This window comes from Tubulanus polymorphus, chromosome 4, assembly GCF_964204645.1.
Source record: "Tubulanus polymorphus chromosome 4, tnTubPoly1.2, whole genome shotgun sequence".
Lineage (NCBI taxonomy): Eukaryota > Metazoa > Nemertea > Palaeonemertea > Tubulaniformes > Tubulanidae > Tubulanus > Tubulanus polymorphus.
The window spans coordinates 20,986,502-21,014,457 of NC_134028.1; the positions used below are offsets into that span (position 1 = coordinate 20,986,502).

General features: G+C 38.7%; 2 protein-coding genes across 4 annotated transcripts; one reads left to right on the forward strand and one right to left on the reverse strand.

Annotated features, from left to right (window-relative positions):
* Positions 1-416: 416 nt before the first annotated feature.
* LOC141904572 (TAF5-like RNA polymerase II p300/CBP-associated factor-associated factor 65 kDa subunit 5L) lies at positions 417-11,314 on the reverse strand. Its single transcript, XM_074793182.1, has 12 exons — positions 11,169-11,314; positions 9,338-9,510; positions 7,960-8,084; positions 7,307-7,555; positions 6,313-6,514; positions 5,573-5,746; positions 3,926-4,032; positions 3,586-3,667; positions 3,305-3,416; positions 2,578-2,746; positions 1,537-1,726; positions 417-1,256 (listed from the first exon to the last, which is right to left on the reverse strand). The coding sequence occupies exons 1-12, from the start codon at positions 11,241-11,243 to the stop codon at positions 1,127-1,129; spliced, it is 1,788 nt and encodes a 595-aa protein (XP_074649283.1). The 5' UTR covers positions 11,244-11,314; the 3' UTR covers positions 417-1,126.
* A 528-nt stretch (positions 11,315-11,842) lies between these two features.
* Positions 11,843-27,646, forward strand: LOC141904151 (sodium/calcium exchanger 3-like). 3 transcript variants are annotated; one of them, XM_074792682.1, is made up of 11 exons: positions 11,843-11,954; positions 13,524-14,308; positions 18,185-18,243; positions 18,581-18,748; positions 19,639-19,844; positions 21,575-21,810; positions 22,493-22,725; positions 24,214-24,316; positions 24,774-24,952; positions 25,028-25,357; positions 25,894-27,646. In XM_074792682.1, exons 2-11 carry the CDS (start codon positions 13,597-13,599, stop codon positions 26,140-26,142), a joined length of 2,475 nt encoding a protein of 824 aa, XP_074648783.1. In that variant the 5' UTR covers positions 11,843-11,954; positions 13,524-13,596; the 3' UTR covers positions 26,143-27,646. The 3 variants fall into 3 exon arrangements, with proteins under 3 accessions (XP_074648783.1, XP_074648787.1, XP_074648784.1); XM_074792686.1 differs by having other exon boundaries at positions 13,524-14,296; XM_074792683.1 differs by lacking the exon at positions 11,843-11,954 and having other exon boundaries at positions 13,347-14,308.
* Positions 27,647-27,956: the final 310 nt, after the last annotated feature.

The window sequence follows — 27,956 nt, forward strand, 5'->3', positions numbered from 1 at the left end:
CCCCCCCATCATCTGGTTGAATGGTAATCTGGGGTCTGTAGTGCTCAACAGGGATCAGTTACTCAAAAAGGTATCAAATGCTGTAGTGACAATTGAAATTGTATTGTAACTGGATAGCATTTGTCTCGTTAGTTACCTAATCGTTGAGGGTAAGCTTTTATTATCGGATAGGCTTATATCAACTGAAAATATCTGATTGCGACTACATTACTAATATTTGCCCTGAGCAGTCAACTCTTAACCAATTTACCCCAGGTTTTCTGTCCCTTTTCGCCACTTCTGGTGCGGAAAAAAAAGCACTTTCATAGTGAATCAAGCTCATGATTGTAGATCGAGTGATAAATGGATCCAGGCAGCTGATCGATAACGACAACTGATACCAGCTGGTTGTCAAATAGATTTTAAATCAAATAAACTTTATCTCACGAATAATTCATTTATTTTCTTATAAAAATACAAAATTTTTCATACATTGTATGAATGATCTATTCAGTGTAAGAAACATAGGGCAGATGGAGTTTATATTCAACAGTCCAACGACAAAACGTTCAAGAAGTTTATCGCAATAAGTTCCAGTGCACAGATTTGTGATTACGATACAGTAAATCGTAATGTCCTGTATTTTTCTCCTCACTTAGATATTTCTGAAGATTCCATAATTTAACTTCTTTCTCATGCGCTATCAAACTTTTTCAGCTTAAACAGGGTCCCTACAGATCAGTCATTCCTGAATTCAAGGAGAAAATTTCAAATTTCTAGTAGAGTATGTATCACTTTCATATCCCAATTGCAGTAGACTTCTACTAAATCGGTAATGTCTATCTTGGTCAAACCATTTAATTCAGTGGAATCTGTGCGTATGATAACTAGGCCTAAAACCTCAAAATTTTCCAATTGCCAATTTCTAAAAATTCAAGGAATTTTCAAAGACTTTTGGGCATTTTGCTCAAATTAAAGGATATTCAAGGCTTTTTTTTAGTTTAAAGGGGGTTTTCAAGGAGTCGTAGGGACCCAGTTAAACTGTTAAAGCTTAAACCACCATCATGAAATTATATAAATAAATGCGCTTCTGTACTAGGTAATTTCACCAGGTTGGAATAAACTCCAACCTCTCCGGTACACACTATCAGCTGGTTATTCCTCCAGCTGCTAATAGTAAATTGTTTTTCGTGTATTGTAGATATTGCACGGACGTAGATTTGGTCGGAAATGCTCCGAGCAATTCGGCTGAAGTTGAAATATCCGATTTCTCCGCCCTGGAAAAATAATCATAAAAACATTTTCAAACTCTCAAACAACATTACATTAACTGCACAGATTATAGAAGCAGGGTTCGATCGAAGCATTTGCACGATTGCCCTGCACAAGTATATTTTCATGAGGGCAAGTTGGTTATCATTATCACTTGTCCTACTCGATAAGCGAATGATCAATCGAACAGCCTGAGTAGAGCAAGTTGCTTTTTGAGGGGGCAAACGGAATTTCAGATATACTTGCCCCCTTAGATCGAAACCTGAAGATGTATGAATAACTTACATGTGAGAATTATGATTGTTGTTAGTCGAACTGATATCCCACACTCGAACTGAACAGTCTAATCCACCCGACGCTAATAACGTAGTATCGCGATTAAAACTCAGACTATGAACACATTCCGTATGTCCTCGTAATTCCTTCAACAGTTTCCCAGTTCCCAATTCCCACAGTTTAATGTGTCGATCTTCACCTGAAATAAGACATTAAGTTATAAGGTTGAAGGCAACAATCCAATCAAATCAATCATCAAAAGATAGCAGCATAGCAGCATGTGTTCACAACAGGCAACAGGTTTTAGAAGGGTGGCCACCCGTTTCATTTTCTCCACCCCTCTAAAAATCAGCCACCCCTTATAAAATATCTGGTGCCCCCTACCAGAGTGCATGTCAATATTCTACCAATGCTGATAATTGCTTTGAAATGTAATGTGAAAGATGACTAATGACTGTGCAAGATAGAAGATTATACCAAAACGAAGCTTAATTTTCTGTACTTTTTGGGGGATTGAAAGCCTAGCTACTTCACAGCAGCCATGATTTCAAATTATCTGCTGCCCCTTCCACAGTGGATGTTAATTTTCTATCAGTGCTGATAATTGCTTCGAAATATATCGAGCTAATGTGAAAAATAGAAGATTACACCAAAGTTAAGATTAATAATTTTTGGGGAATCCAAATCCTAGCTACTTCAGCAGCCATGTTTTCATACACTTAACAATGAATGCAGGCCCGTATCCAGGATTTTTTCCAGGAAGGGGTTCATAACAAATGTTCATGTTACACTGCTGACTAAAATATCTAATGATAGGGGGCCCACACGGCATATTGTTTGGCCAAACATAAGATGTTACAGCACCGATTATGTGGTACTGCCCGCATTTGTCTTCAGGACATATCTTCAAGAAAACTATTCAAATTTTTTTTGGTAGCTGAACAATGAATGGGGGATCATGACCCCTGAAACCCCCCACCCTCGGGATCCGCGCCTGATATACGTAGAACACCACACCAGTGCTATAATAGAGAAATAATCGATACGTACCGGCCGAAGCGAGATATTTTCCATTCGGGGAGAACGCTAAACAGTAAATTCCCGCGTGATGTCCTTTAAACAGACGGACGGAACGAGCGTCGTTAACCGTCCACAATCGGATAGTCGAATCACTCGAACCCGTAGCTATATAATTACCATTAGGATGAAACTTGATACACTGAAAACAAAACAAACATCGATAATAATTCATTCAGTTACACGCTGGTTTACCCTCATTGTATCTCAGGGAGCATCTCAATTTCAATAGTTGTGTCAATTAGAATAACTGTCTAATTCTTTCTTACCCCCAACCCCACCCTTTGATTCCACACATCACCCTTTGATTCGACACATGCCAAAGCTGGAAATATTGATTTTCTAATTTTCTACTGAGAGACTACAGACAAAAATAAGTTCTCACGAGTGTATTTTGAGCACAACTTTTAATTGAAAATGTAATAGGGAAATTACGCGTGAAAAACCTATTAAACTCTTACATAAACAAATAAATAGGCCTCCACAAACTTCTCGTAAAGAGTGCATGGTTTCTCGAACAAACATCTTTTTGATGAATGTTCGAATCCTATAGCAATGATCGATAGTTCGGTAGTCATAATCAATCCGCGGTAGGCCTTCATCCCCGCACCCACTTCCGCAAGTTATATTCTAATTGAAACAACTATCGAAATTCTGAGATGCTCCCTAAGTTAAAGAGAAAATCGAGATAAATGCTTACATCTACGTCTGAAGTGTGGCCGATAAAACTGCGCAAAGGATAAATACAATCAGTAGACCATAGTTTAGCGGTTCTATCAGCGCTACAGCTAGCGAAGTAATATCCTAAATTTCTAGAAAATACAAATAAGTTTAGATAAGTAAATAAAAACCGCTATGAAATTTGCAAGTGGTTTTACATTTGGATATGATATAAACATGAAATCAGATAAAGGAAATTCCAACCAGCACAGTTACGCACATAAAGATAGAACACTAAAAAGAACTTCGCATAATACTCACCCTGTATCTAAACCCCAAACTGGGTATGTATGTCCCTGGTAACAGACTTTGTTAGTTCGATTTTTTAGATCCCACAAACGAACTGAAAGTGGAGACAAACAGTAAATGTACAGTGAACCCCGATATACTGCCCTCGCAAATAGCGCCACCCCCGCTTACTGCCGGGTTTTCTCAATGTACATCTCTATACAAAGTCAAACACTCGATATACTGCCATATTCTCTATACGGCCAAAATCATTCTGCACTGATGTGGGTGGTGTATCGGGGGTTGAGTGTATAACTGTAATCTGTTTAAATAATGGACTGGTGTACCGGTATTTAAGGAAGAATAGACTTACTGGTCGTATCGTCGGAACACGATACGATGTATCTATTATCGCCGATAAACTGAGAAGAATAAACCGCTCCGCTGTGACCTTGCAATGTCACCATCTCGCATACTTTACTGAAACAAACAAGAAAATTAATTTTAGAAAATTATTTGACGCCTGAGAAAAAAGTGTCGAATTTCTGGGCTAAGCTAATGTGGAATTGCAAATTTGAAATCGAAGTTTTAAGAAATTTGGGGAATGATGAGATTTGGCGATTGGGTAGATGATACAGGTCTTCGACTCTAGTAGTGGTTTAAATTTTTTTATTGAAAATTCTCAATAATTGATCGCGAACTTGCGACCGACTTCATTTACTTATGCCTCTAAGCTGGTCTGCAACTTCATTGCCTCCATGGATGAAGAAAGAGCTCTTCTGATGTCTGCTTCATCATGACTTCGAGCATATCGTGTGGCCTAGCCAGCCGGCCCGGTCCCCGGGCCCGGGCCACGGGTTTGGCTGTCACTCGATATCCTAGAGTCTTGAGTCTGGGTGGGTTGAAGTAGACATTGTCATTTAAAATAACATGCTTATGTTGTTCTGTATGAATTACCCGTGTGTCATGTATGTTGTATTAATTTATTTTAAAATTTGTATTTATTGAATTTGGGAATTTTATCCCGGAATTTCAATGTAATAAGGATCAATAAAGAATTGAATTGAATTGTCACCTAATACACATGCCATCAGAGGACACGGAGCCGTATATGACAGCTATGCTATTATAAATTGCTAATCTCACGAAACTTGCATACTCCTAATATCAAACATATTTTCACAAACGATTGAATATTGAAATTATATGTTTACACATTTTCATATTGACCGCTTGTAGCCGCTGATGAAATTCACGCCGGCCCTACACACATCGTAGATAGCTTCGTCATTCCACCGGCATGCCCACGTCAGGGTCTGACTTTTATATCAGACTTCTGCATCGTATATACATCCGCCATTTAACCGAATAATCCGATTTACTTATCATTTCTATTTATGCCTGCCGCTTCTGATATAATCATACATCCTTTACTATTACAATACGTCTTCTAATGATATTTAATGCAATATAACATTTCGACGTTCAAATATAGGTCATTATATAAAAACTAACAGATGAAATATTGTCGACCCACATTTTGCGCACAAATTGAAACACATACATTGTAGTCTCAGGTTATAGTTTGATAGTGGAATTTACCATCTGACAAATGAAATCATTTTAAAAGAGACCTGAAGGTTTTGAAAAAAGAGGGGCGCAAATGAAAGCAATCTGAGTGAAGCCATTCCAAAGCGAGTGCCAAAGGCGCGAAGGCACTTAGGGGGGAAAATTTCCAGAGAAATTGGGGAAAATAGACGCAATTCTGGGCTAATTTTTGCAATATACATGTAATAGAAAGAAAATTATTTATTTGATGATGAAGATTTGGTCAATCCTCCATATCGCAATTCAAATTTGCAAACTAAGCTCATTGCAAACTAGCAAACATCCAGCAAACTAGTTTTTTTCATATACACCTACATTGTATATAGTGGCTTGAAAAAAATCTATGCTCGACAAAAATGGGGGCGCACGCTGCGTACGCCCCCATCTGTTTAGATGATTAGATCTAGTTTACCTCGTTTTCTCTGGTTCTTCGACGAAATCCTCGCTGAGATGGATTTTCGAGACGTCGATTTCCGCGTTGTCGACGGTGAGCAGGTCCGGGGTTAAACTCCACAGTCGAATATTCGAATCTTCGAAACCGCCGCATAAATAACGTCTGTCGTTCGAAACATTCGAACAACTCAATCTACAGTTTAATAGAATCATTCAGTATCAGTTCAACATGTTAAAAGATATTCCATTATTCAAGGCAGTTAGGGATTGGCACCGCTGAAGGCATTATCAAGAAACTGAATACGCGACATTTTCTGTGAAAACGGTTCCTTTATGAAACGCAGCGTTAACAGGTTCCCTACAGATCAGTCATTCCAGAATTCAAGGACTTTTCAAGGAGTTTTCTAACTAAGAGAAAATTTCAAATTTTTAGGAGTGCATGTTTGTCACTCATATCCCCATTATTGTAAACTCCTCCTAAATCGGTACTGTTTATCTTAGTGAACCATTAATTCAGTGGAATCTGTGCGTATAAAGCCTATGACTACTAACACCTAAATAACCGAAGCCTACTAGAAGGCATAAAACCTAAAAATATTTTAGTTGCCAATTTCTCTAAATTCAATGAGTTTTAAAGGAGATTAGGGCGCATTGTGCTCCAAGGACATTCAAGGACCTTTTGGAAAAAACATTTTTGGTTTAGAAGGCGTTTTCAAGGAATCAAGGAGTTGCGGGGATCCGGGTTAACAAGGTTCATACCCTTGATACGTGTTGATGAACGTGTAGAAACAAATGGACGTCAAACACGGAGGAGTTTCGTGAACGCGCTGGATACATTTACGCAACGAAGTCATCGATACGTCGTTCGTGATGACTTTATTCTCGGGCGGCAGCGGAGGCGACGTTTGGGGCGTATCGTTTTTCGTATCGCTCTGTAATTCATCGCTACAAACGCCGACATCTACAAAACATTATTGAAATATAATCTCGACCCTTTTAGAGCTGCCAACCTCTGAAAAGTGCTATCGGTAACGAATTTATACTTTTTCCGTAATAATTCATTTTAAAATGGAAATGTTCAAATTAATCAGTAATCAACAGTTATGACCTTCAGTAACATCTTTCACATTTCCATATGCATTGAAATAATCAAATCAGTATTTCTCATCATGGAATAGTAACGAATACTGAAAATCAGGAACAGTTGGCAGCGCTCGGTGCATAATTTGTGAGGCTAAAACAGCTTGTCCTGGCGGATGTTATTGACTGGTTACAAAGCTTAATCAAGTTGTATTTTTGGTAAATTAATGAATTTAAACATGACCTGTTTTTGAAACTTGGTCCGACAGTTTGTAATGCACTCTGAATACTAAGGGGTATTCAGTGAATTGTTGCCAATCACCTGATGAATTATAGGTTGACTGCCCAGAGTCAGGCATAAACCCCATGGTTTCCACAGTTACATTGACTAAAAATTCCCAGGTTTTTCCCAAGTACTTCATGAGTGATTTTTCAATTTTCCATAATGGGAAATGGGGACTTCATAAAAATGAACAGATATCGTCATGCTACAGTCAACATTTTAAATGTGAATGAATTTCCCAATTATTTCCCTGATTTGAGGAAAACTTCTCAAATTCCCAAATATTTCCAAACTGGGAATTATCATTTCGAAATTTCCCAAGTTTTTCCCAATTTCACTGTTCTGTGGTGGGAACCACGCAACCCTCATCCAGACACCTCAACTTCTTACCTTTAACATGAATATACTGATTCAACATTTGTAGAATAACCATATTATCGCCGTTTTTCAGCTGACGTAGAAGAAACTGAATCGCGTCGGTCGAGATGTTCACCGTGAATTTGTGTTCGCGGAAACACTGAACCGCGGAACGTTTCTCGATGTCGTCCTTCGACGAGATTTCTTTCAACAATTCGAGAAATTTCGATTTCTCTTTTTGGTCATCGAAAATTCCGTGATGACGAGTGTAAAATTTGTGAGCTGAAATTATTAAAATCAATACAATCACAAACTATCACATGTCAGTTTACATAATACATATCATATCATATATCATATGATTTAGTATCATAATATATATCATATAATATCATAGATTATACAATAGACCTTGCATTCGTTGAATCTTTTGGGACCAAGAAAAATCATTTGACTTAGAAAAAGTTTGAATGAATAAGTCAGATTTCCAGCCATTTCCGAAAGCTACGACTTGAACTTTAATCTAGTTAATATTCCAGAATTGAACATAGTCTCAATAATTTTGAGTTAAGAAGAGGTTCATATAGAATAATTTGATTTTCAATCGTTCAACTTTGAGTAAAACTATAATTTTCATTCTATAACTAGATTTTCATTCTAAAATTGAAAATGAAAAATTTCCTCACCAGGAGTTTTGAAACCGTTGCAGATGAGTTCGAGGTAAATGTGGACAAACAATGGATAAAACAATTCTTTCAGCTCTTTCTGATAAGGACATACATGCAGATCACTTAATATGAATCGCTTCAACCTAAAAACAAACGAACAAATCAAATGACTTACCAGTCTACTAGCAACTCAGTTAACTTGAACTCACTACTGCGAGACTGAGGACTTATCTACAGAAGCGATAAAAGGCCTTGAGATGTCGCGTTCCAACTCGACAAGTCGTCATATTCATGTCGATATATCGTGATATATCGCGTCAAGTCGACATGAATATGTCGACATATCGTGACGTTTTGACGACATATTTCATTTTCACGACTATTTTCCTCACGACAAGTCGACATATTCATGACGACTTCAAACTCAGTCGTCATATTACTGGCGTCCTCATCTTACATTTGGACGTGTCTTCAAATGACGGCTTGTCCAGTGGAAAATGGGCGAAAAAGTCGACTTGACGCGAGATATTGCGATATGTCAACATAAATATGGCGACTTGTCGAGTTGGAACGCGACTACTCGAGGCCCTTTATCGCTTCCGTACTTATCTCAGTTCCGCCGTAGTGAGTTTGAGTTGGCTCAATACAGTGGAAGCAGGGTCCGATCGAAGCACTGTCTTGTCCGATCGCCCAGGACAAGTTTATTTTCACCAAGGCAAGTAGTACCTATAATCATCACTAGTTCACCGAGCTAGTTCAGTTTTATATCTCAAAGCTTTTTTCCCACTCGATACGACAATGGGTGATTGTGCCACCATCGGACTGCCTGTATATGGCAAGTTGATTTTTGAGGGGGCAAGTGAAGTTTCAGATATGCTTGCCCCACGAATGGCTTTTATTTCTTAAGCCTAGCCTACATCGACACTGTGATTGGAGACAACTAGTGAGAGCAACTGGCTGGATGGAGTCAGTTACTCGAACGTGTTGATTTGAGCTAGCTTACGACTGGTTAGCGTCCATCTATCTCCAGTTCCAGCCTGTTGCCCATGTTCTACTTTTGAGCAACTAGTTGTACTCAGTTGCTGTCATCATATCCGTCGATGTAAGTGCTCTATAATCAAAAACACATGGTTGCAACTGACTAAAACAAAGCGATTTGTCACGTGATTCGAGGTGCCCAGAGTTGCTGTCGACGTGTGCGCTATGGACCTAGAGACCAATATGAGCCACCCAGTTGCTGGTTTTTACTAGATTTCCGATGTGCGCGGGGTACACGCTCACTAGCAACTAGTTGTCTCCAGTCGCTTTGTCGATGTATGCTTAGCTTTAGATCAGACCAGTGGAAGTAGCCCCACATTAGATTTAACAGCAAGTTGAGTTGAGTTCGAGTGATTACCTGGTAAACTGTTGATCGCATGCCGTTACATCACCCGATATACTACTATACGAGAACAGATTACTGGCGCCACCTTCGGCTTTAGACATTGAATACAGAGTCGTCTCACCGAGCGTGTGCAGAATCTTCATATCCTGCTTAAACTGCGGAGGAGTATCATGTGGATCCGGATGCTGAAAAGATTCCTTGACATTTATCGTTTACCAACCATTTAGGCCTAGTAAATATAGAATCCTGCTAAATAGGGCCTATAGCAACAAAGGACTAGCCTAGTGAGATGGGACGCTGCCATGATTCTTAGGTCGAGAATGGAGTGGAGGAACACAAGTTTTATTTTGTCAATTGTTTTGTCGACTTAGTTTCCTGTACTAAGTGGTTAATGGGTTGATCACGGCCCGATCAATTCCTGCGAGCCAGAACCTATAGGGACTTAACTACAGACTATGTTGTCCAACACCGATTGGTTTCAAACAACAGCAAACCTCTCGTCGCCAAAAGATTGAATACAGTACAATACCGAAACTCGTTCTTCCCGAGATCAGTCCTTCTCGACAGGAACCAGCCGGACGAACTACCACCGATTAGTTCCAGCGCGATCGTATCCCCCCTCCCCCAGCAGATCGGCCTGCTCTCAGACTATAGACAAACACTCCTCCCCGTTGCATAGTTAAGTGGGCCATTATAATCAGGACTACTCACAACTATCAATACAGATACAGCTATGTCACTGTCATGAATTGTCTGTATCTGTATTGATAGTTGTGAGTAGTCCTGTCCTCTGAGTCCGGCCTGGCCTGGGCAGTCTGGGCGAACTTCGGTTATCGCAGTTAGTCGACTATAGTTGATCTAAATGAAACCGAATGTCAGTTAGTCGGAACTAAGGTCCGGAAACGGTCAACCACGCAATTGAGTATGGTTGCTATAGTTTGGACCCAAGTTCAAGATGGCCGACACTGTGAAATATACTACAACAAAACTTTAGTGCGTTCAGTTATTAGTTCCGACCACTAGTCGACTTGTTATGAAAAACGAAGGTGGCCCTGGGCTGGGGCAGACTTTGGTCTGGATGAATTGAATTGAATCACAGGCACTCGCTGATGGGCTTGGGATACAGTTGCTGGGGTTTTTGATAGTGTATTTGTGTTTTCATTCGTTATTCTGCAATAAATCCGAGACAAAATGTCTTGGTACTGATACGTTTAAAAAGATAATGGCCGCTGGCTCCACAACACGGCGACCTCACAAAACACTAACAAACTTCATTTTTCATCTAAAATTAAAACTTTTATTTCATATGACACCGAACGTCGTTCAACCGCTGTATTTGAATATAGAAGGGGAATACTTGTAGCAGGTGCCCGTGTGGCCTAGTGTTGCCGTCTCAACGCCTGTAAAGTTTTTCCTATACGCTCACGCTTCGTCAACTACCTTTTCTTTTATATTACTAAATACCTTTCACAAATTGACAGTGTCTCACAATTGGATGGAATAATAGGATATATAACTGTCATATCACTAGTAAGTGTCGTATAAAATAAAAGTTTTGATTTTAGATTGAAAAACGAAGTTTGTTCAGTATTTTGGGGTATTTTGTGAGGTCGCAGTGTGTGGAGCCAGCGGCCATTATCTTTTTAAACGTATCTGTACCAAGAAGACATTTTTTCTCGGATTTATTGCAGAATAACGAATGAAAACACAAATACACTATCAAAAACCCCAGCAACTGTATCCCAAGCCCATCGGCGAGTGCCTGTGTGATTGAATGGAATGTTGACGTTGTTGACATGAAATAGCAATTTTACTGACTCATAAATGAGGTTAAATTACTCACGTAAGTTGTAAAATGGCGTCGTTTTAGATACTGGTTAATTGTTGTTTGTATATGATCGCGTCGGATCCGTTTCATTTTCAAAATTGATGAAATGATACACACATTACCACCACTTCTCAACTATCTGTCAACGCCATCTTGTCGAATCCGATACCGGACTCGGTCTTAGATGGAGCCACTGTACGGTGGATATGCGATGAGTGACTGAGACTCCTCTTTTTTCTCTCTTCCTTCCCCATAGAATCGTGTTTTATAGAACCATTTCTCGAGGTGTAAAGAAGAAAATGTCGTAATGCTACCGATGGCGATGGTGTAAGTACTTACAGTTTGTGTCAGATTCTAACCGTCTAGTGCTGCCCCTGTATATCGTGGCGAATACATGAACTATTCACTACTCATGCCCGGCGATAGAGCCCCCCACCCCCAAATATTCTACATTCCTGGTTCTGCCTCAGTATTATTCACTGTATAAATGTATTTGGATTATACGTGGCCTAATACCAAAAACACATAATTTGAACAAGATAATTTTACATATCGCACGGGCTGAATTAAAAACTTAGGTAATTAAATAGAGAATTCATAACCTCCAGTTTGCTATTTAAACGTATCAGATAAAACTCCGTGCAGGTTTGAAAATAGTTCGTCATCAAGCCTACACTACCTCGATGGCAAAGCAACGTCATCGACGCTGATGACGTCATTTGTTTGCCGCGCACTGTTTTGACAACCCGAATAGCGCGCTGTGAATGGACACGCTGTATACTACGATCAACAGTCTAAAAGGTAGGAGATTGTCTGAATTTCAGAATTTTGGATCCGAGTCACACTGATGCAGCGGGCATAAAAAAATTATCTCTGCTCAACTATGTTGATTTGATTCAATGCTATTACTTAAAACTTAAGAACATTTTAGGCATGTTTCAATTAAGATATTTTCGGATATAAGAATAGCAATTCCTGGGTACCAATCTACCGACCGCTAGCGGTTTACAGATTATGCTATTCCCGATGGCCAGAGCGGTGGAAACATAATTCAGGAATTGTAGAGACCAATCGAAACCTTCTTAAAATTGGCTCTGATATTAGGCATACAAAGCTAATCAATTGCCAGCGGCATAAACTGAATTGAGATCAAGTTTCAGAAAAGCTAGACAGATAAAGTTGTCCCAATAACCAATAACCACAGAAGCGATAACAATAAAAACCTTATTTTCTAATGAGTAATACTAGTTTATTGACACGAACGTTTTTGGAGCATATCCCGTCATCAGATGAAATACAAGTGAATTAAATTAGTATAACTATATACACGGACTCATATAAGGAACATAAGTTATCAAAATTGCTGACAATGGTTTCGTGAATAAATTATAAAGGCTATAAGTAATAACGCGGTTAAAAGCTGAAATAAAGATATCATAATTTTGGCAAACAGATCTATATGCTTATAACGTACTACATCAAACATCTCAATTCAAACAGCTTAATGCTGTAACAATGTTTTGTTTATAAAGGAATTAGAAGGTGACGATTGACTCGAGAATGTGTTGTGTTTGTGACTGGTTAAAAAAGGTTTCTATCATATACATTGGTCATTCATTATTCAACTACACATTTCTGTTGTAAACGTTTAGTTGCTAAGGACTACATCCTACATCAATACAAGCGATGTTGTGCCGCGCAATCCAGTATCGAGTCAATTCGTGAAATTAATGGACCTTCCTGCGTTACTGGTCGGTTGTTTAGTTGGTGAAACAGTTGATAGGTCTATATCACGAAAAAGTCAGTTCGCAACGATTGAACGATTCAAAAACGTGGAAGGATTCGCTGCTATGTATTTGAACTTTGTATTTAGACATTCCTTTGTATTTGTCACACCTGTCATCAGTGAAATTATTGTGAAATTTTATTCTCTGATTTCTTTATTGTGCAGGACCCCAGCGGGTCATGTTTGTTTGACCGTTTCCATATTCTGCCTATTGTTTCGTCTTGCACTGATGTTTGTACTGATGTCACATCTGTTGTTGGTTCTGCGACTATAGTGACTGTCGCGGTGTTAGTGAATAGCGCTGTTGAGTCAGTACTAATATTGCTGTTACAATTAGTAGTTCTATGTACGGCAGACGATCGCAGCGTCAGCAGAGTATTAACTAATCAACGATATTTTTCCATGTGAATTCTACTTTCATACTTAGCGATTCGGAATTATCATTCGAACGGACGGTGATGTTTGGGAATTAACTCTGTATTCGGAACTCCGGAGGCAATTTCTGATTTCTAGTAGACGAGAAACCATATGAAGAACGGTCGTGAATATCTTTATAAACCTCTGTCTTATTCCTTTATTTACAGGGACGAAATAATGGCGTGAAAGTTTTATTCGATGTTCTGTAACGAGAGGGAATTAAACCGGTAATTGAACAAGATGAGTAGTAATAACGGGACTTGTGACGTGACCACCTATAAGTGTTCAAATGTGGGATTACTGCTGCCATTTGTGAATGAATACACCTGGCCCGTGGCCGGAAGAGCTGTTATCTATTTACTCGGATTACTTTGGTGCTTTCTCGGTATTTCGATCATCGCCGATGTTTTCATGTGCGCAATCGAGAAAATTACCTCGAAAACGAAAACGGTTTTGATCGCGAATTTAGAAGTGCCCGGCGAACACGAGGAAGTCGAAGTGAAAGTATGGAACGACACGGTGGCTAATTTGACATTGATGGCGCTCGGCTCCAGCGCTCCGGAGATTCTACTCTCGATATTCGAAGTTTGCGTAACGAGGGGTTTCAAATCCGGCGAACTCGGTCCGGGCACGATCGTCGGGTCGGCCGCCTTCAATTTACTGGTCATCATCGCGGTCTGTATCGGAGCCATCCCTTCTCCGGAGGTTCGTCGAATCAAAGCGATTAAAGTGTTCTACGTAACTGCTTTCTTTTCGGTATTCGCTTACATCTGGTTGATAATAATTCTCGTTCTCATAACGCCCGATTACGTGGACCTCTGGGAGGGAATTTTGACGTTTTTGTTTTTTCCGATGCTCGTGCTGATCGCGTTCATGTGCGATAAAGATTATCTGGGACGGAAAGATCGAACTGTCGACGACGAGGAAGAGAGAGGGTATCGTAAGTATGATGGTATGTGTTAGTGTGCAACCGATGATGGTCCTGTGTTGCATGTTTTTAATACTTTTAACTTATTCAACAACGAAAACTGAGTTCACAAACTGAGTTCACAAACTGAGTTCCCAAACTGAGTTCCCAGAGATGTCGCTAATTGTCTTCCATGGCACAAATCAAATGATTTCAATTCATACAATTGGATACGTAGTGGCCAATTTATTGTCAGTTGGGAGGCTCCAGGGTCTGACATAACAGTTATCAGTTTTTTTTTAAATTCTATTCCACTCAAATTACATACGTTTCGTTTATATGAATATGTTCGATTGAAATCCTCTCACACATGGCTCTAATTGATGCGGTTTTTACTGCGGCGTCAAATTGCGGCACGAATGTAAATGTAACAGGATACACTGTTTTTCGTTACTGTTACCCAATTTTCTATAAGTGTTACGTATTTTTGTCGGAGATGTGTGTATGTAATGATAATCTATACCTTCCTATGCGTTAGAGTTAGGTTTTAGCCCACATGATTGTGTGGATTTCGTCCATTCTGCCGGGGATGTGCGCAGGTGAATATCTAATTATGAATTTAGGTAATAATCCCCCGTTGAAAATCCCACAAGTTGGAATTCCTCCCAGATATAAATCCCCCTGGTACTAATCCCCCGAGTTCAGTTTTGTATCAAACTTAAGTATAAAACCTATATGAAAATAGATAATACTTTTTACAATTATATTTAGGGTACATAGATATTTTACCTTTAAACTAGATTTCGTCATAGAAATTTTCAAAACTACGATAATATAATTTCGTATGCATGTTCTTGCTAAAAGTCACAGAATTATGTAATTTTCATGCACGTAGCTTGATAAAAGTCCAAGGTGAATATTGTGAAAAACATCACGGTAAATCTGAAATTTTTTGAAAAGTATTCAAAGTTTTTTTATCATAACAATATTGAAGTATATTAATGTGAAATCAAATTGGGGGGGGGGTTCTTACCACGGGGATTTTTACTTCCGGTAATAATGTATACGTTCCTATGGGTTAGACTTAGTTGATCGTGATATCATTAATCGAATGACGATTCATATCCCTGGGGTAAATGGTCTTTAGGCTGAGGAAGGACATCGTTGTTTGTGAACTCAGTTTTCTGACACTAATAGTTTTTTTTTCCAGTTGTAAAGTAATGATTTATCGATTACATATCTTCTGTTTCACCCGTAAATAGATGCCTTTTATCGCTCCCAACATAACTATAACATATAATGTAATTTCATTATAACATTTATAACTATTCTTTTCTTCCTCCCAAAAAGGTGTTAGATTTCCGCAACTAATATAATAAGCATTCTTAATATCAGATTTATTCGCAGCAGTTCACGGCATGAATTCATTGTGCGCTTTAAGAATTTTATCGTGCATAGAACATGTAATATACAATATCAAGTGACAGTGATACAAATGTACTATAGTCTTCGCTTAAGTCGGATCTTTTAGGGACGTAAAAATGTATCCGACCTCAGCGATATCCGAGTCGGATGATACGAATTTCTTGAATAGTGTTACGAGAAATATTTCAACAAACATCCGAGTAATTGAACGGTTATCCGAGTTGATCGGATCCGACGACTCGGGTGGAGTCCCCAACCACTGTTAGCAGTGTGTCGTCAGTTTGTTGATGACTTGTCCCCAATGCAATGATTTCCCATGACGCAATAACTGTATCACACTACATCAATATGAATAAGAATGTCTTGTTTTATTGCGTCGTATGTATTTCAAGTGCTTTTAATGCTTCGATTTAATGAAGACTAATCATAATGTAGCTAACACTGTAACGAGGACTCTAAAACGTAATATCTCACTGTACAGGGTTAATCGACATGTTTTTTTTATCTGCGGCTGTGTAACATAAAGAATTGTAATATTCTAATCTTTGAAAACCGATGCTGCTATTATAAAAAGAGACTAACGGTTTTAGGACCATTGAATTGTTGCACCTTACACATATATCTCCAAACGTTGTGTTGAACAAACCAAAATTACAACAAAAAAAACTTTGAGATTTTCGGCCTGACCTATTCGTCTCAAATTACACTAATGAGCTGTTAATTTCTTAATGCATATTTTACGAAGTTAAATCGATAAGACGTGATTCCTGTTTATATACGTGATTTATATTCCCAGGGAAGTTGCGCAAAAGAACAGAAATTAACGAACCGGAAAAAAGTTATAAAATACGCTCGACATCTTGACTTTAAGCGGATTTTTCATGATCTGTCGCGCGTGGTTTTTGTATACCTCAAAGACTCGGTCGCTAACCATAACCTGTAAGAAGTCACCCATACTGAATCAGTCAATAACCTCGCCTACTATAGTGCGTGCTATACTCTTTTTGCCAGGATTTTTCATTCATATCCGAGCAATGGAAAACTCGATAAACGAGTCGCTATAGTGACCCCGGTGTTTATCAACAATGTTCGATCGTAAATATTGTAGAAGCTGTTTTGATCTGATCGATCACTGAATCAAATCTGAATAATAATCAAAGCGTATTAGAAACACGCGCGTAGTCGGTTGGAGGCCGATCTCGAATCAGCGCCGCCTCTTTTTACTAAATAAATATGTAAAATATAACATTCTATAGATAGTCGCAATCGACCATGGAAACTATAGCTACCGCAAAACTGTTTTTCTGGTTAGTGAATGGATTCAGTTTCACTTCAACAACCCCCGTCAGGTCTCCCACTCATGTTTTAAACACAGAACTAAGAAAGATAGCATGAATCGCAGTAGTGAAATTTATCATTTTCTCGCATTGTATGGTAGTTTTTGAATTGTGAACTTATGACTCTTAGACGGTTTGCTGTGAATTCATTTACTTCAAATTCTTAATGGACAAACAGTTCATCATGTGAGTCCATGATTATAATGCGTTTCGATATACACGATGATCATGGCCAGTTTATGTATATACGTTATAACTACCGATTATTAGTGCTAAGTGCATCTAAATTGATATTACATCACGGTCTCTTGATCATGCGATACAAAATTAATACCTATAATAAATTCAATGGTAAATCCTTAAGTGCGGAGAATGTAGCGCTTGTGTATAGAACTTAGTAATATAGGCTAAATTCTACTACTACTACTACACTACAACCACGTCATGTATCAAGAAACCTGTTTCATGTCGTTCTTTATGTTTTGTTAAATTCATTTCAAATTTTTACGGTTTGGAATTGTCCTATTTTGAACGCACACGTATTATACGGTACATTGTGTTCATTCCGGAATAGGTTGCCTCGGATTAGCGCGCCTAACAATATATTACGAATTTTCTCCACCAAACTCCAATTTCTCGTCATGTAACGACCCATCCCTGCTCCAACTTGTTCGAATTTATTGGGCCTGCGAGAACTGAGGCAAACGCACAGTCTAAGTTAGGAGTTACTTGGAGTAATCATTTATCAAATGATTACTCCAAGGTTAGAGTGATTGTTGTTGGATATTTGGAATAGTCATAAATGTGTGCACCGCCCTGTTTTAATCTATGGGAATAAGATTTAAATCAAAGTACCACGTTCTGCATTTGCGCATACCTCGCTATCACAAATCATTAGTGAAGTAAATGAACTAGTAATTAACCAAATTGATTAATTAATTAATTAGCCGTCTGTGGAACACCGCACGCAGGATATTTAGATCTTCACCGATGTATGATCTCATTATGACGAATTCTCTTATAAGATGATATTCGAGTTATCAAATTATTTCTCAGCCTGATTTGATACTTCATACAAAATACGGTTCCACTGCAACTCCCGCTCTAGTTTTTGCCTGTTTTATCTGACATTTAATGTATCGATCTCTTATTTACACAGATGAACACGGTGTCCCACTCGGAGGAGATGATAGTCCGCATATTAGACAATTATTGAAGGTTGGTTGACCAAACACGAGTCTCAATACCTTTTTCTGTAAGGTATCAGCAGAAACGAACAAGAAGCCACTGATTTCGAACTCGAGATTTATATTGCATAATACAGTCAACCCCGATATACCGCCCTCCCATATTTAACGCCACCCACGCCTGCCGCCAGATTTTCTCAATGTACATCTTTATACAAATACATAGTAAAACACCCCGATATACCGCCTTTCTCTCTATACCGCCAAAATCATTCTGCACCGATGTGGCCGGTATATCGGAGGTTGACTGTATACTTATTATGGCCATCACTATGAAATGAATAACTGAATCGAACGTTCTCTTGTAGGATATCGGTAAAGGTCAATACATTACTGAAGATGACGTCGCAAAATTGGCCGCAACTTTAAAAACAGAAGAAGAAAGTCACTCGAAAATGTGGTATAGAATTAACGCCACTCGGAATATAACCGGCGCCAAAAAATTGACTCCGGTTCTCAATGAAGTCATGCAGGAGGTACGACCAGAATTGTGAAATATTTGTAGCTTTATATCACTCTAAACAGCAGCAGCTGTGCGGTAGCTTCTCTTTCTTCTCTACCGGGTCGATTTGACAATCGATATCATCTCTATAGACTCTATCTATATCAATCAGATAAATCATTACAATGAATATGTTGATTATGATTTCACCGCGTAGATAGCGCTGTTCAGTGGTGTATAATACGGTATGTTTTATTTTATGGCAGTGAAACCCCGCGTAGTTGTAGCTATGTGTAATATACATCATCGGCCAGCTTGTTGAATTTTTAATCGCAATCATCCTGTAATCCATCAATCATTTACCTTTATTCAACAGTTCACTGCACAGTAACGTGCGTTTAAACATCAAAATTAGTATCCTGGCCGTTTCTCATCTGCAGCAATTCGCTGATTAAATCAGAGATAAATCGTCAGGACCCGTCACTGAGTATAGTCTTAGTTAAGATTAGTTAATTTTCTCCAGGTTCTATAAATGAATTTATCCTTTTAGAATCAATGATCAGATTGTCACCTATTTGAAATGGAGTCCAGTTGATATTGTCCTATGTCCTCCCCTATGCCTGTAGAGCAATAAATATGTATCGTGATATGCATCAAAATGGAGTTAATTGGATTTAGCCTTACGTCGGATTTACGTGTGAAGGGTAGCACATGCATTTGATCACATCGGATTAGTTGGAACCAGAGTTATGATTACTGTCTAGATTTGATTTATGTTGGTATCGCATATGAATCATCGTTTAATACGCCATTCATGATCTGGTTTGTAATTGACTATTTATTTGATGGACACAACAGCTTGAGATGAGTTGAGATGAAGGCTTCAAATCGTTGAGTCTCCTTACATTTTTCTTCTTTCTTAAGGTTTACGATCACTTGAAAGAGAAGAAAGAACTAGGTTCGGATGTAAGCATCGATCCGCTCGGATCAAACATCGTAGACATGACGAATAATAATATGTTTACAGTAGTAGAGTTTACCGCTACCTCTTGTGCTGTGCTAGAGAACGAGGGTCGAGTTCGAATCGGAATTCAACGTTATGGGCGAATGAACAATAGAGTTATGGTGAAGTAAGTGATTTGTTTTGTTTGTTTGTTTGTTTTTGACTTTACGTCGCTTGGATCTTGGTTTCCAAAGACAAACCCTATTGGATTATTCAACCTCACGACGGGACGGTTTTTGAATTGTTGCCAGCACACTGATTCTCAATTCCTCCCCCAGCGGGTCAAGCTCCTCCAATGGCCTCTTTGCTCCCCAGAGGGTTTGTTAGCGCCTCCAATATGGGCCTGTTAGCTCCTCCAGCGGGTCTGTTAACTCCTCCAGCGGGTCTGTTAGCTCATCCAGAGGGTCTGTTAGCACCTCCAACGGGTCTGTTAGCTCATCCAGCGGGTCTGTTAGCTCATCCAGCGGGTCTGTTAGCTCATCAAGCGAGTCTGTTAGCTCATCCAGCGGGTCTGTTAGCTCATCCAGCGGGTCTGTTAGCTCATCCAGCGGGTCTGTTAGCTCATCCAGCGGGTCTGTTAGCTCATTCAGCGGGTCTGTTAGCTCATCCAGCCAGTCTGTTAGCTTATCCAGCGGGTCTGTTAGCTCATCCAGAGGGTCTGTTAGCTCCTCCAACGGGTCTGTTAGCACCTCCAACGGGTCTGTTGCTCCTCCAACGGGTCTGTTAGCTCCTACCAGTGGATCTGTCAGCTCATCCATCGAATCTGTTAGCTCATCCAGCGAATCTGTTAGCACCTCCAACCGGTCTGTTTGCTTACTGATATTCAAATCCGAATTCTAGGTCCATTATTTGTATCCAGATAACCGTGGAGACTCTATAGGTGGCTCTTGCCTAATGAATTATAGATCTGGCAATTGAAACAGTTCGAGCCTAACAATTTCGAGGACATCATTTTGTAGCGAGTTGTTATGACAACCTATGCATTAATTTCCTGCACACATTTCCAATTACTTGAAATATCAAACTAATAGTTTGCTGTTTGTGAAGCTACTGTCCTCGTGGATCTGTTTTTGAATGGTTTAATTACCACGTACTCCAGTGGATATCGTGGGTATCATCCTCTATTATCATGATGTTTTAAACACAAAACTACGAAAGATAGTATGAATCGCAGTAGTGAAATTATCGCATTGTATCGCAGTTTTTGAATTGTGAACTTATGACTCTTAAAACTGCTGACAAGAATTGATCAAATATATGGGCCAACACCCGGGGCTGGCGGGAAGGAACCAAACCCTGGCAAGCGAGGGTGGTAAACTGTTTTCGTTAATAAGCGCGTTTGTAATTAAAACCTAATTAAACCTAGTTTGTAATAAAATCTGTGGAGTTAGATGTTCGATATGTCAAGTTGTTGTCAACTCTTCTCAAATTACAAAAAAATTCTTTCTAAGTTCGACGAATGGTTTGCATTGTAACTCTATAACCGCGTATGCATAGATGTATTGTGTGTGTGTATCATTTTGTATGATCTACGAGCAATCATCTCAACTTAAGATAATTGCTCGTAGGTATCACCTTACTGGTGCGCTATTTGCTCAAAGTTATCCGGTTGGAAAGATCGTACTTCCTCAAGTACCTTGTGCACGTTGATTCGCGTCATCGATATATGCAATTTTTGAACCCGCTAAGCACCATCCTGTATTCGTGTTCTTCTCTAGTTCGTAGTACATCTGAACGTATTCGAGAAAATGACTATTGGGATATTGTCGAAACTTTGAATAAGTCAAGGAAACGTTTAAGACTTTATTTTTCATTCGTATCGCATGATTTTATTGACCTAACGGTTTTTATATGCAGAGTGAATACTGTAAATGGAACCGCTGAAGCCGGATCTGATTATATTCCCGTCAAAGAAACTCTCGTCTTCGAGCCGAATGAAAAATCGAAGAATCTCGACATCGAAATAATCGACGACGACGTCTGGGAACCGGATGAGGTGTTCTTCGTCAAACTTGTCGTCGATGAAAATCAAAACAAGGGTTGCGTCGCCGGCGCTAAATCGATTTGTCAAGTTACTATTCTCAATGACGATGGTGAGTATAGTTTGTTTTCTACTTTTCATCTGGCGACTAATATCGTTCTGTTCCGCACTGACCTTAGAATGGTATAGTGTCATATGTGTCTAGTAATCGTTAACCAAGGACTGTGTGGAACTGTGGAACTGTGGAGAACTGGTTCTTGTGTAGGAAATGTTAGAACTTTAGCATACAAGAATGTTTTAGCAACGAAATATCAATTTCTATCGAATTTCCGAGGGACACTACTACGACTTTCTACTAGATTAGTGGTATTTTGTCCCATGTAGCCGGACCTTACATCGTACACCCCTAGCTATTCGATTATAACAATTTTTGTCACTTGTGTCACTTGTAACAGGACCTTAAATCAAACGCCCCTAGCTGTAGTCTAGTACCTAGCCGCTGTTCCTGAAACAACGGCTAGGTTATCAACGGTTGTACCAAAACGTAAACAAAGACTGGTATTCAGACTACCCTAGCTGTTACATGGTGACGATTAGACCTTAAATCATATACGCCCAGCTCTTCTATACTGTTCCTGGAGACATGAATTGCTGTATCTATTAATGCCCTAAATGGAAAGTCGTAATCTAGTAAATTATGTCCCCTCTGGAATTCCATAGATTTCAGCGTGAATTACATCTTTTTTTCTTCTCATTTCATTCACTCTCCACCTTTGAAATGATCAATATTACAGAACCCGGGAAGATAGAAATCGAGAATCCGACGTATGTATTCAAAGAGAGTGCCGGCAAAGCGTTGATACCGATACGCCGTAGCGACGGTTGTGACGGTAAGGTATCAGTGCAGTGGAAGACCGAGGACGTAACGGCTATTGCCGGCAGAGATTACGAGGCCGGCGAAGGAACGTTAACGTTCGAACACGGAGAAACTAATAAAAATATCGAAATCACTCTGCACGATGATCAGGTAATTGGTTAATCCATTTCCGCCGGATGTCGGGTTACTTTCATTCGCATTTCCGGTTCAGGTTGTTATTGGTTACTCGTTGTTATTCTATAAGCGCATCCAACATTCATCGTAGTATTTTTAGGCTGTAGCTTTTCATTGAAACATTTCTAAAATGCAAATTAGGATTAATTTGAATTGGTAATGTCACTGAAAATAAGCCGGTTCATAAACACCGACTACATTATCATAATCATATTGTTTTTTAACTACCCCTGAGAGAAGGGAAACGGCCTGCCCATGTATAAATTCCCAATGCATTCATTTTGAAATTTTGGCAAATCTATATTTGAAATAAAAAACTGTTAGCTCAAGAAATTACGAACGGCTTAAGTGTGATTTATCACATTGTCAATTAGAATATCATCTATCAAGAAAGGAGGTGTCTTCTTGTTTGGAAGATTCTAAATGACAGTCTCTTCAATCAATATCCTACAATCGAAGTGAAAAGTACGTGATCATGGTAGAAAGAAGATGTCTACGACCTGTTCATGCAGTGCTGTTGAAGTGCTAACCCCAGCTGCAAACACCAGTTTGCCCTTTCTATGCAAAATATACAGGAACCTACTTACCCTGTGGTCGTGTTACGCATTTAAGGGAATATTTTAGTTAGTTAGTTTATTCACCATAATCAAATGACATGATCGGAAAAACAGTATTTGATAATTGAAAAGGCGTCGTAGCAATTTAAATGTGTCGTATTTATCACGTAAGCAATGTGAATAGATACATATGGTTGGGGTATTCGTTTTAGAGTCGATGCAGTAATAATTCAGATGAATTACTCCAAGATACATGTATCGCACTTTCAGTAATAATTCAGATGAATTACTCCAAGATACATGTATCGCACTTTCATCGTCAAACACATGGTCACCGTTTAAACTGAAATGATTAGTTTTAATCAGCTCACAGCTGTTCATGCTGCCGAGCTATTAAGCGCTGCTATTGAACGATTTATACAATTTCTTATTCAAATTAATAATACTATGAATATGTAATTGGCAAACGGCGCAAATGTGGTGAATGTTTTCATTTATGCCAATAAACTAGGTTCTTGTATTGAAGTAACGGCAACCCAATACACAATCATACAACCATAATGACACTTTATGAACTTCTAGCTATGCGGTAAACGCTTGTCCAGAATACAGAATGATTTCTAGCGATTTAAACATTGATGTCAGAAAATGGCACCGCACACGAAAAAAAACGAATGAATTTGAGACACCAAAAACAATGCTTACTTTGAAATGATTATTGGAATAGTGAACGAAGAAACGTTCAGAAATTTGTCTCACTTTTCGAAGTGTCAATTTCGGTCCTAATGGGTTTTACCTTCAATTCCTGAATTCACCAATTAACACGAGATGGTCGTTATTATTTCAAGGTAACATAACATAATCTTCGCAAATGAATGATGTCGGTTGCTACTTATTGATATTTTAGGAGGCGGAAAAAGATGAACATTTTAATTTGGTACTTTTCGAACCGACCGGGGGCGCCACGTTAGGTCGCAGTAAAGCGGCAATTACTATCATAAACGACGACGGTAAAGTATAATGATTTATAGAAGAGAAATGAGCCTAGTTTCATCGACTGTGTATCATCCATACGATACTCCGAATCATATCGGTCGAATGGATGGTGCCGATTAAGTGGCGATTTCACCTTTGACAATTACCAAATCAAAATATTGCCGTGCAAGTGAACGTAGTTAATGGTCGATGGTTGAGATCGCTAAACTTTAAGTAGCCATCATTGGCAAACCTTGTTCCTCGGGCCAAATCAAGCGAAATCATCGTAATACATCGTTTTCAACGATATAACGACCCATCCCTGTTCCGACTGGCTCGGAATGTCGCGCACCAAATAATTCATTGGTCAGGCGAGGCCCAAGACAAGCGCAGTATACGCTACGCCGTTCTTTGAAACTGGTCTATGGAATATTTTCGGATGATCAGTTTATTTCGGTGACATTTTCCTCATCTACATCGATTTTGTTCTAGATTTTAACGGATTGGTCGGTCGTCTTGTGTCGGCTACTAATGCCAACATGGATCGCTTGAGGGTCGATACGCAAACCTGGGGTGAACAGTTTCACAATGCTATGAATGTAAACGGCGGGGATGTTGAAAATGCTACTCATCTTGATTATCTGATGCACTTCTTGACATTCGGATGGAAGGTAAAATTGAATAGAAGACCGAATAAAAAGTATTGAATTTCTAACTAATCCATTTATTCTATTTCTGTTTTGTAGATCATATTCGCTATAGTACCTCCAGCGTCTATCTGGGGTGGATGGCTGGCATTTCTGTTCTCGCTAGTGATGATCGGGATTTTAACCGCTATAGTCGGAGATCTGGCCAGTATATTCGGGTGTTTAGTGGATCTAAAGGACAGTGTTACATCTATCACGCTGGTCGCATTGGGAACTAGTTTACCGGATCTGTTTGCCAGTAGACAGGCGGCGGTCATGGAAAAATATGCAGATAATTCTATCGGGAATGTGACGGGTAGTAATTCGGTGAATGTATTTTTAGGACTCGGAATTTCATGGATGTTGGCAGCTTGCTACTGGACATATAATGTAAGTTAAAGTTCGCTTGTAGCTTTGTTTATATCTATGATGTTGATTTGAATATTGAGTTAGTTTTTTGGAAATTCAATTTTTCATAAGATTTTCCTTTTCCTGTAACAAATATTGGATAAAGAATGAGAATTGTTTGACTAAGAAGAGTCAACGAGTCGATGGAAATCATGTATTTTCTTATATAGTAGTGACAAAAGGTGGAATAGCCACACTCCGACGTTGAGTTGATAAGTTGATAAGTTTAAACCTAAACTATATACAAAATTCATAAGATTAATATAGCAAATTTAACTATCCAAAAAAATTAAAACCAAAAAATACGACGTGTTTTCTTTTGAATAATCAAATTTGCTTCTGATCTTATTAACTTTGTATATGCTGTTGGTTTTAAACTTATTAGTATTGAAAAAAGTTCTTGTGAAAATGATCGTTTTTGCAAGAAAACACGTGCGAATCAAGCTTCTGTTTTATTCTTTAATCGCATGAGAATAAGATATGCTGGGTTTAATGCGAATTTATTTTTCATATTGTAGAATCAAACATTCAAGGTCAATGCTGGATCGCTAGTGTTCAGCGTTATTATCTACGCGGTTTTCGCGTGCCTTTGCATTGTACTGATACTGCTGAGACGTTTCGTACCCTTTTTTGGAGGCGGTGAACTGGGCGGTTCTTTACCGTTGAAGATCACGGCGAGTGTCATCCTAGTTGCATTCTGGCTCATCTATATTCTAGTTTCTTCGTTCCAAGCGTATAGACCCGAGCAATTTGCGTTACCTTTTTAAGCCTTTCCACTTAAGTAGAAACTAGCTCTAAAATATATGATTTTACTATCGATATGTGATGTATGTAGCAGATGAGAGGAGAGTCTTGTTAACCTGGTAACAGGTAGTAATGTGTAGGTTAACTGATTTTATTAGAAATTTACCTCATTTACCCGATGAAGCTATTATACTCTATGCAGTAGAGTAGCGAGATCTCGTGATATCAAACAAACCCAAGTTAACCTACGCTGTATATATAAACTGCTTATATGTTTTAAAGTAAAACTGCATGTATTTAGAAACTGAAATGTACATATATCTGTAAAATGAGACTGCTGAAGTCAGTGTACAGCTATCATTATTGTAAGCCCTATTGGGCTAGGGTAATAACCAGCGTTTATTGTTTTGTTGCTTGTCATTTTGTTTGTGCTTCTCTTCAAGTGCTTTGTTGGGTTCGAATACGAAAAATAGATTATGTCATCGAGTAATCTGTACGGCCGGTATGACGCGGACAAGCAACCAATGCGGAACATTGGCGTCATTGTCTACTTGTATCATCTTATTGATAAAGAATAGAATAATATTTTTTTTCAAATAATAGACCCATCATCCTCGATTTAATTTAATTCCTCAAACACATATCTTCTTTCATATCCCGTTTGATATCAAGTACAGTTTTAAACTTCTCAGCTATTTCTTACGTGTCAAAACATATCGTTGAAAATATTGTAACGTGTATTTGTTTAATGCTTGTTAAACAAAATGTGCCAACTCTTCGTTATTTCCCGACCGAATGGATTCACAGAGTACTCGTAGTATTTTTGATAGTTCTTATTTCTTGTAATATAAATGGCGAATGAGAGTAGAGATGTACATGTATATGATAATCTACTTTAAACATTCGATGACCTTTGTCAGATACTGCTGAATTATCAATGTTCTGCGTATTTTAAACACTAGTTTTAGTTTTATGAAACCAACTATAATGAAATAGTTCAATATTTTAATGTTTCAAGGTCCCGTCCCGGTAAAAATCCAAGATTTATCTTCATATACGGAGCTTTCAAAAGCTTCAAGATGACAGCGCGAACACGATATTGATTGCTGCAAAACGTGCTTTGTATATTTGGAACATTTGGTGAATTGTTAATCTCAATTTCTGCTAGAAGGCTTATGAATTATTCGGGACATCGTGAAATCAATGTCGCTGTATGTCGGTTGTGTAGCTCCACTGCCAGGAAGGGCGTCGCGGCGCCTACATGTATTCATGTAGATATACACTCGTGTGAACGCTACCGTATGTCACACGCCCACTTCACGTATGGATATTTTTTAATTGAAGCATTATGGAAATATTTCGCATCCGAGCAGTGACTAAAACAATTCGGTCGGTTATTGTATAGAGTCAACACATTCCTATCATGCCGCAGTGATTCCTTCGTGTAAAATGAGATGAATCTATCTATCGATCTATGTACAGAAACGCCGATTAATGAAAATGATGTTTGTTTTGAATATATTTATACCCGCTTTTATCACTTACTGTGAATAAAATTCTTTAGTAAGCGTGAATGATTCCTTGACCTTTTCTTCAGTTTTTTTTCGGTGTTACCTTGTCGATGTGATTTGTTGATATCATCAACGTAATTTGACACCTTGATATATCGATACCTTGTTTCTCATTCTGTCCAGCTTAAAAGGTCTACCCGGCCAGCCGCGTATCTACCCAGTACGCTACTTTTTTAAATCATGATCAAGCTAACCATAACAGATCCGGTAGCTATAGAAATGTACTGATTTAGTATTTTCATGTGGTTTACAAAATCACCCGGCTG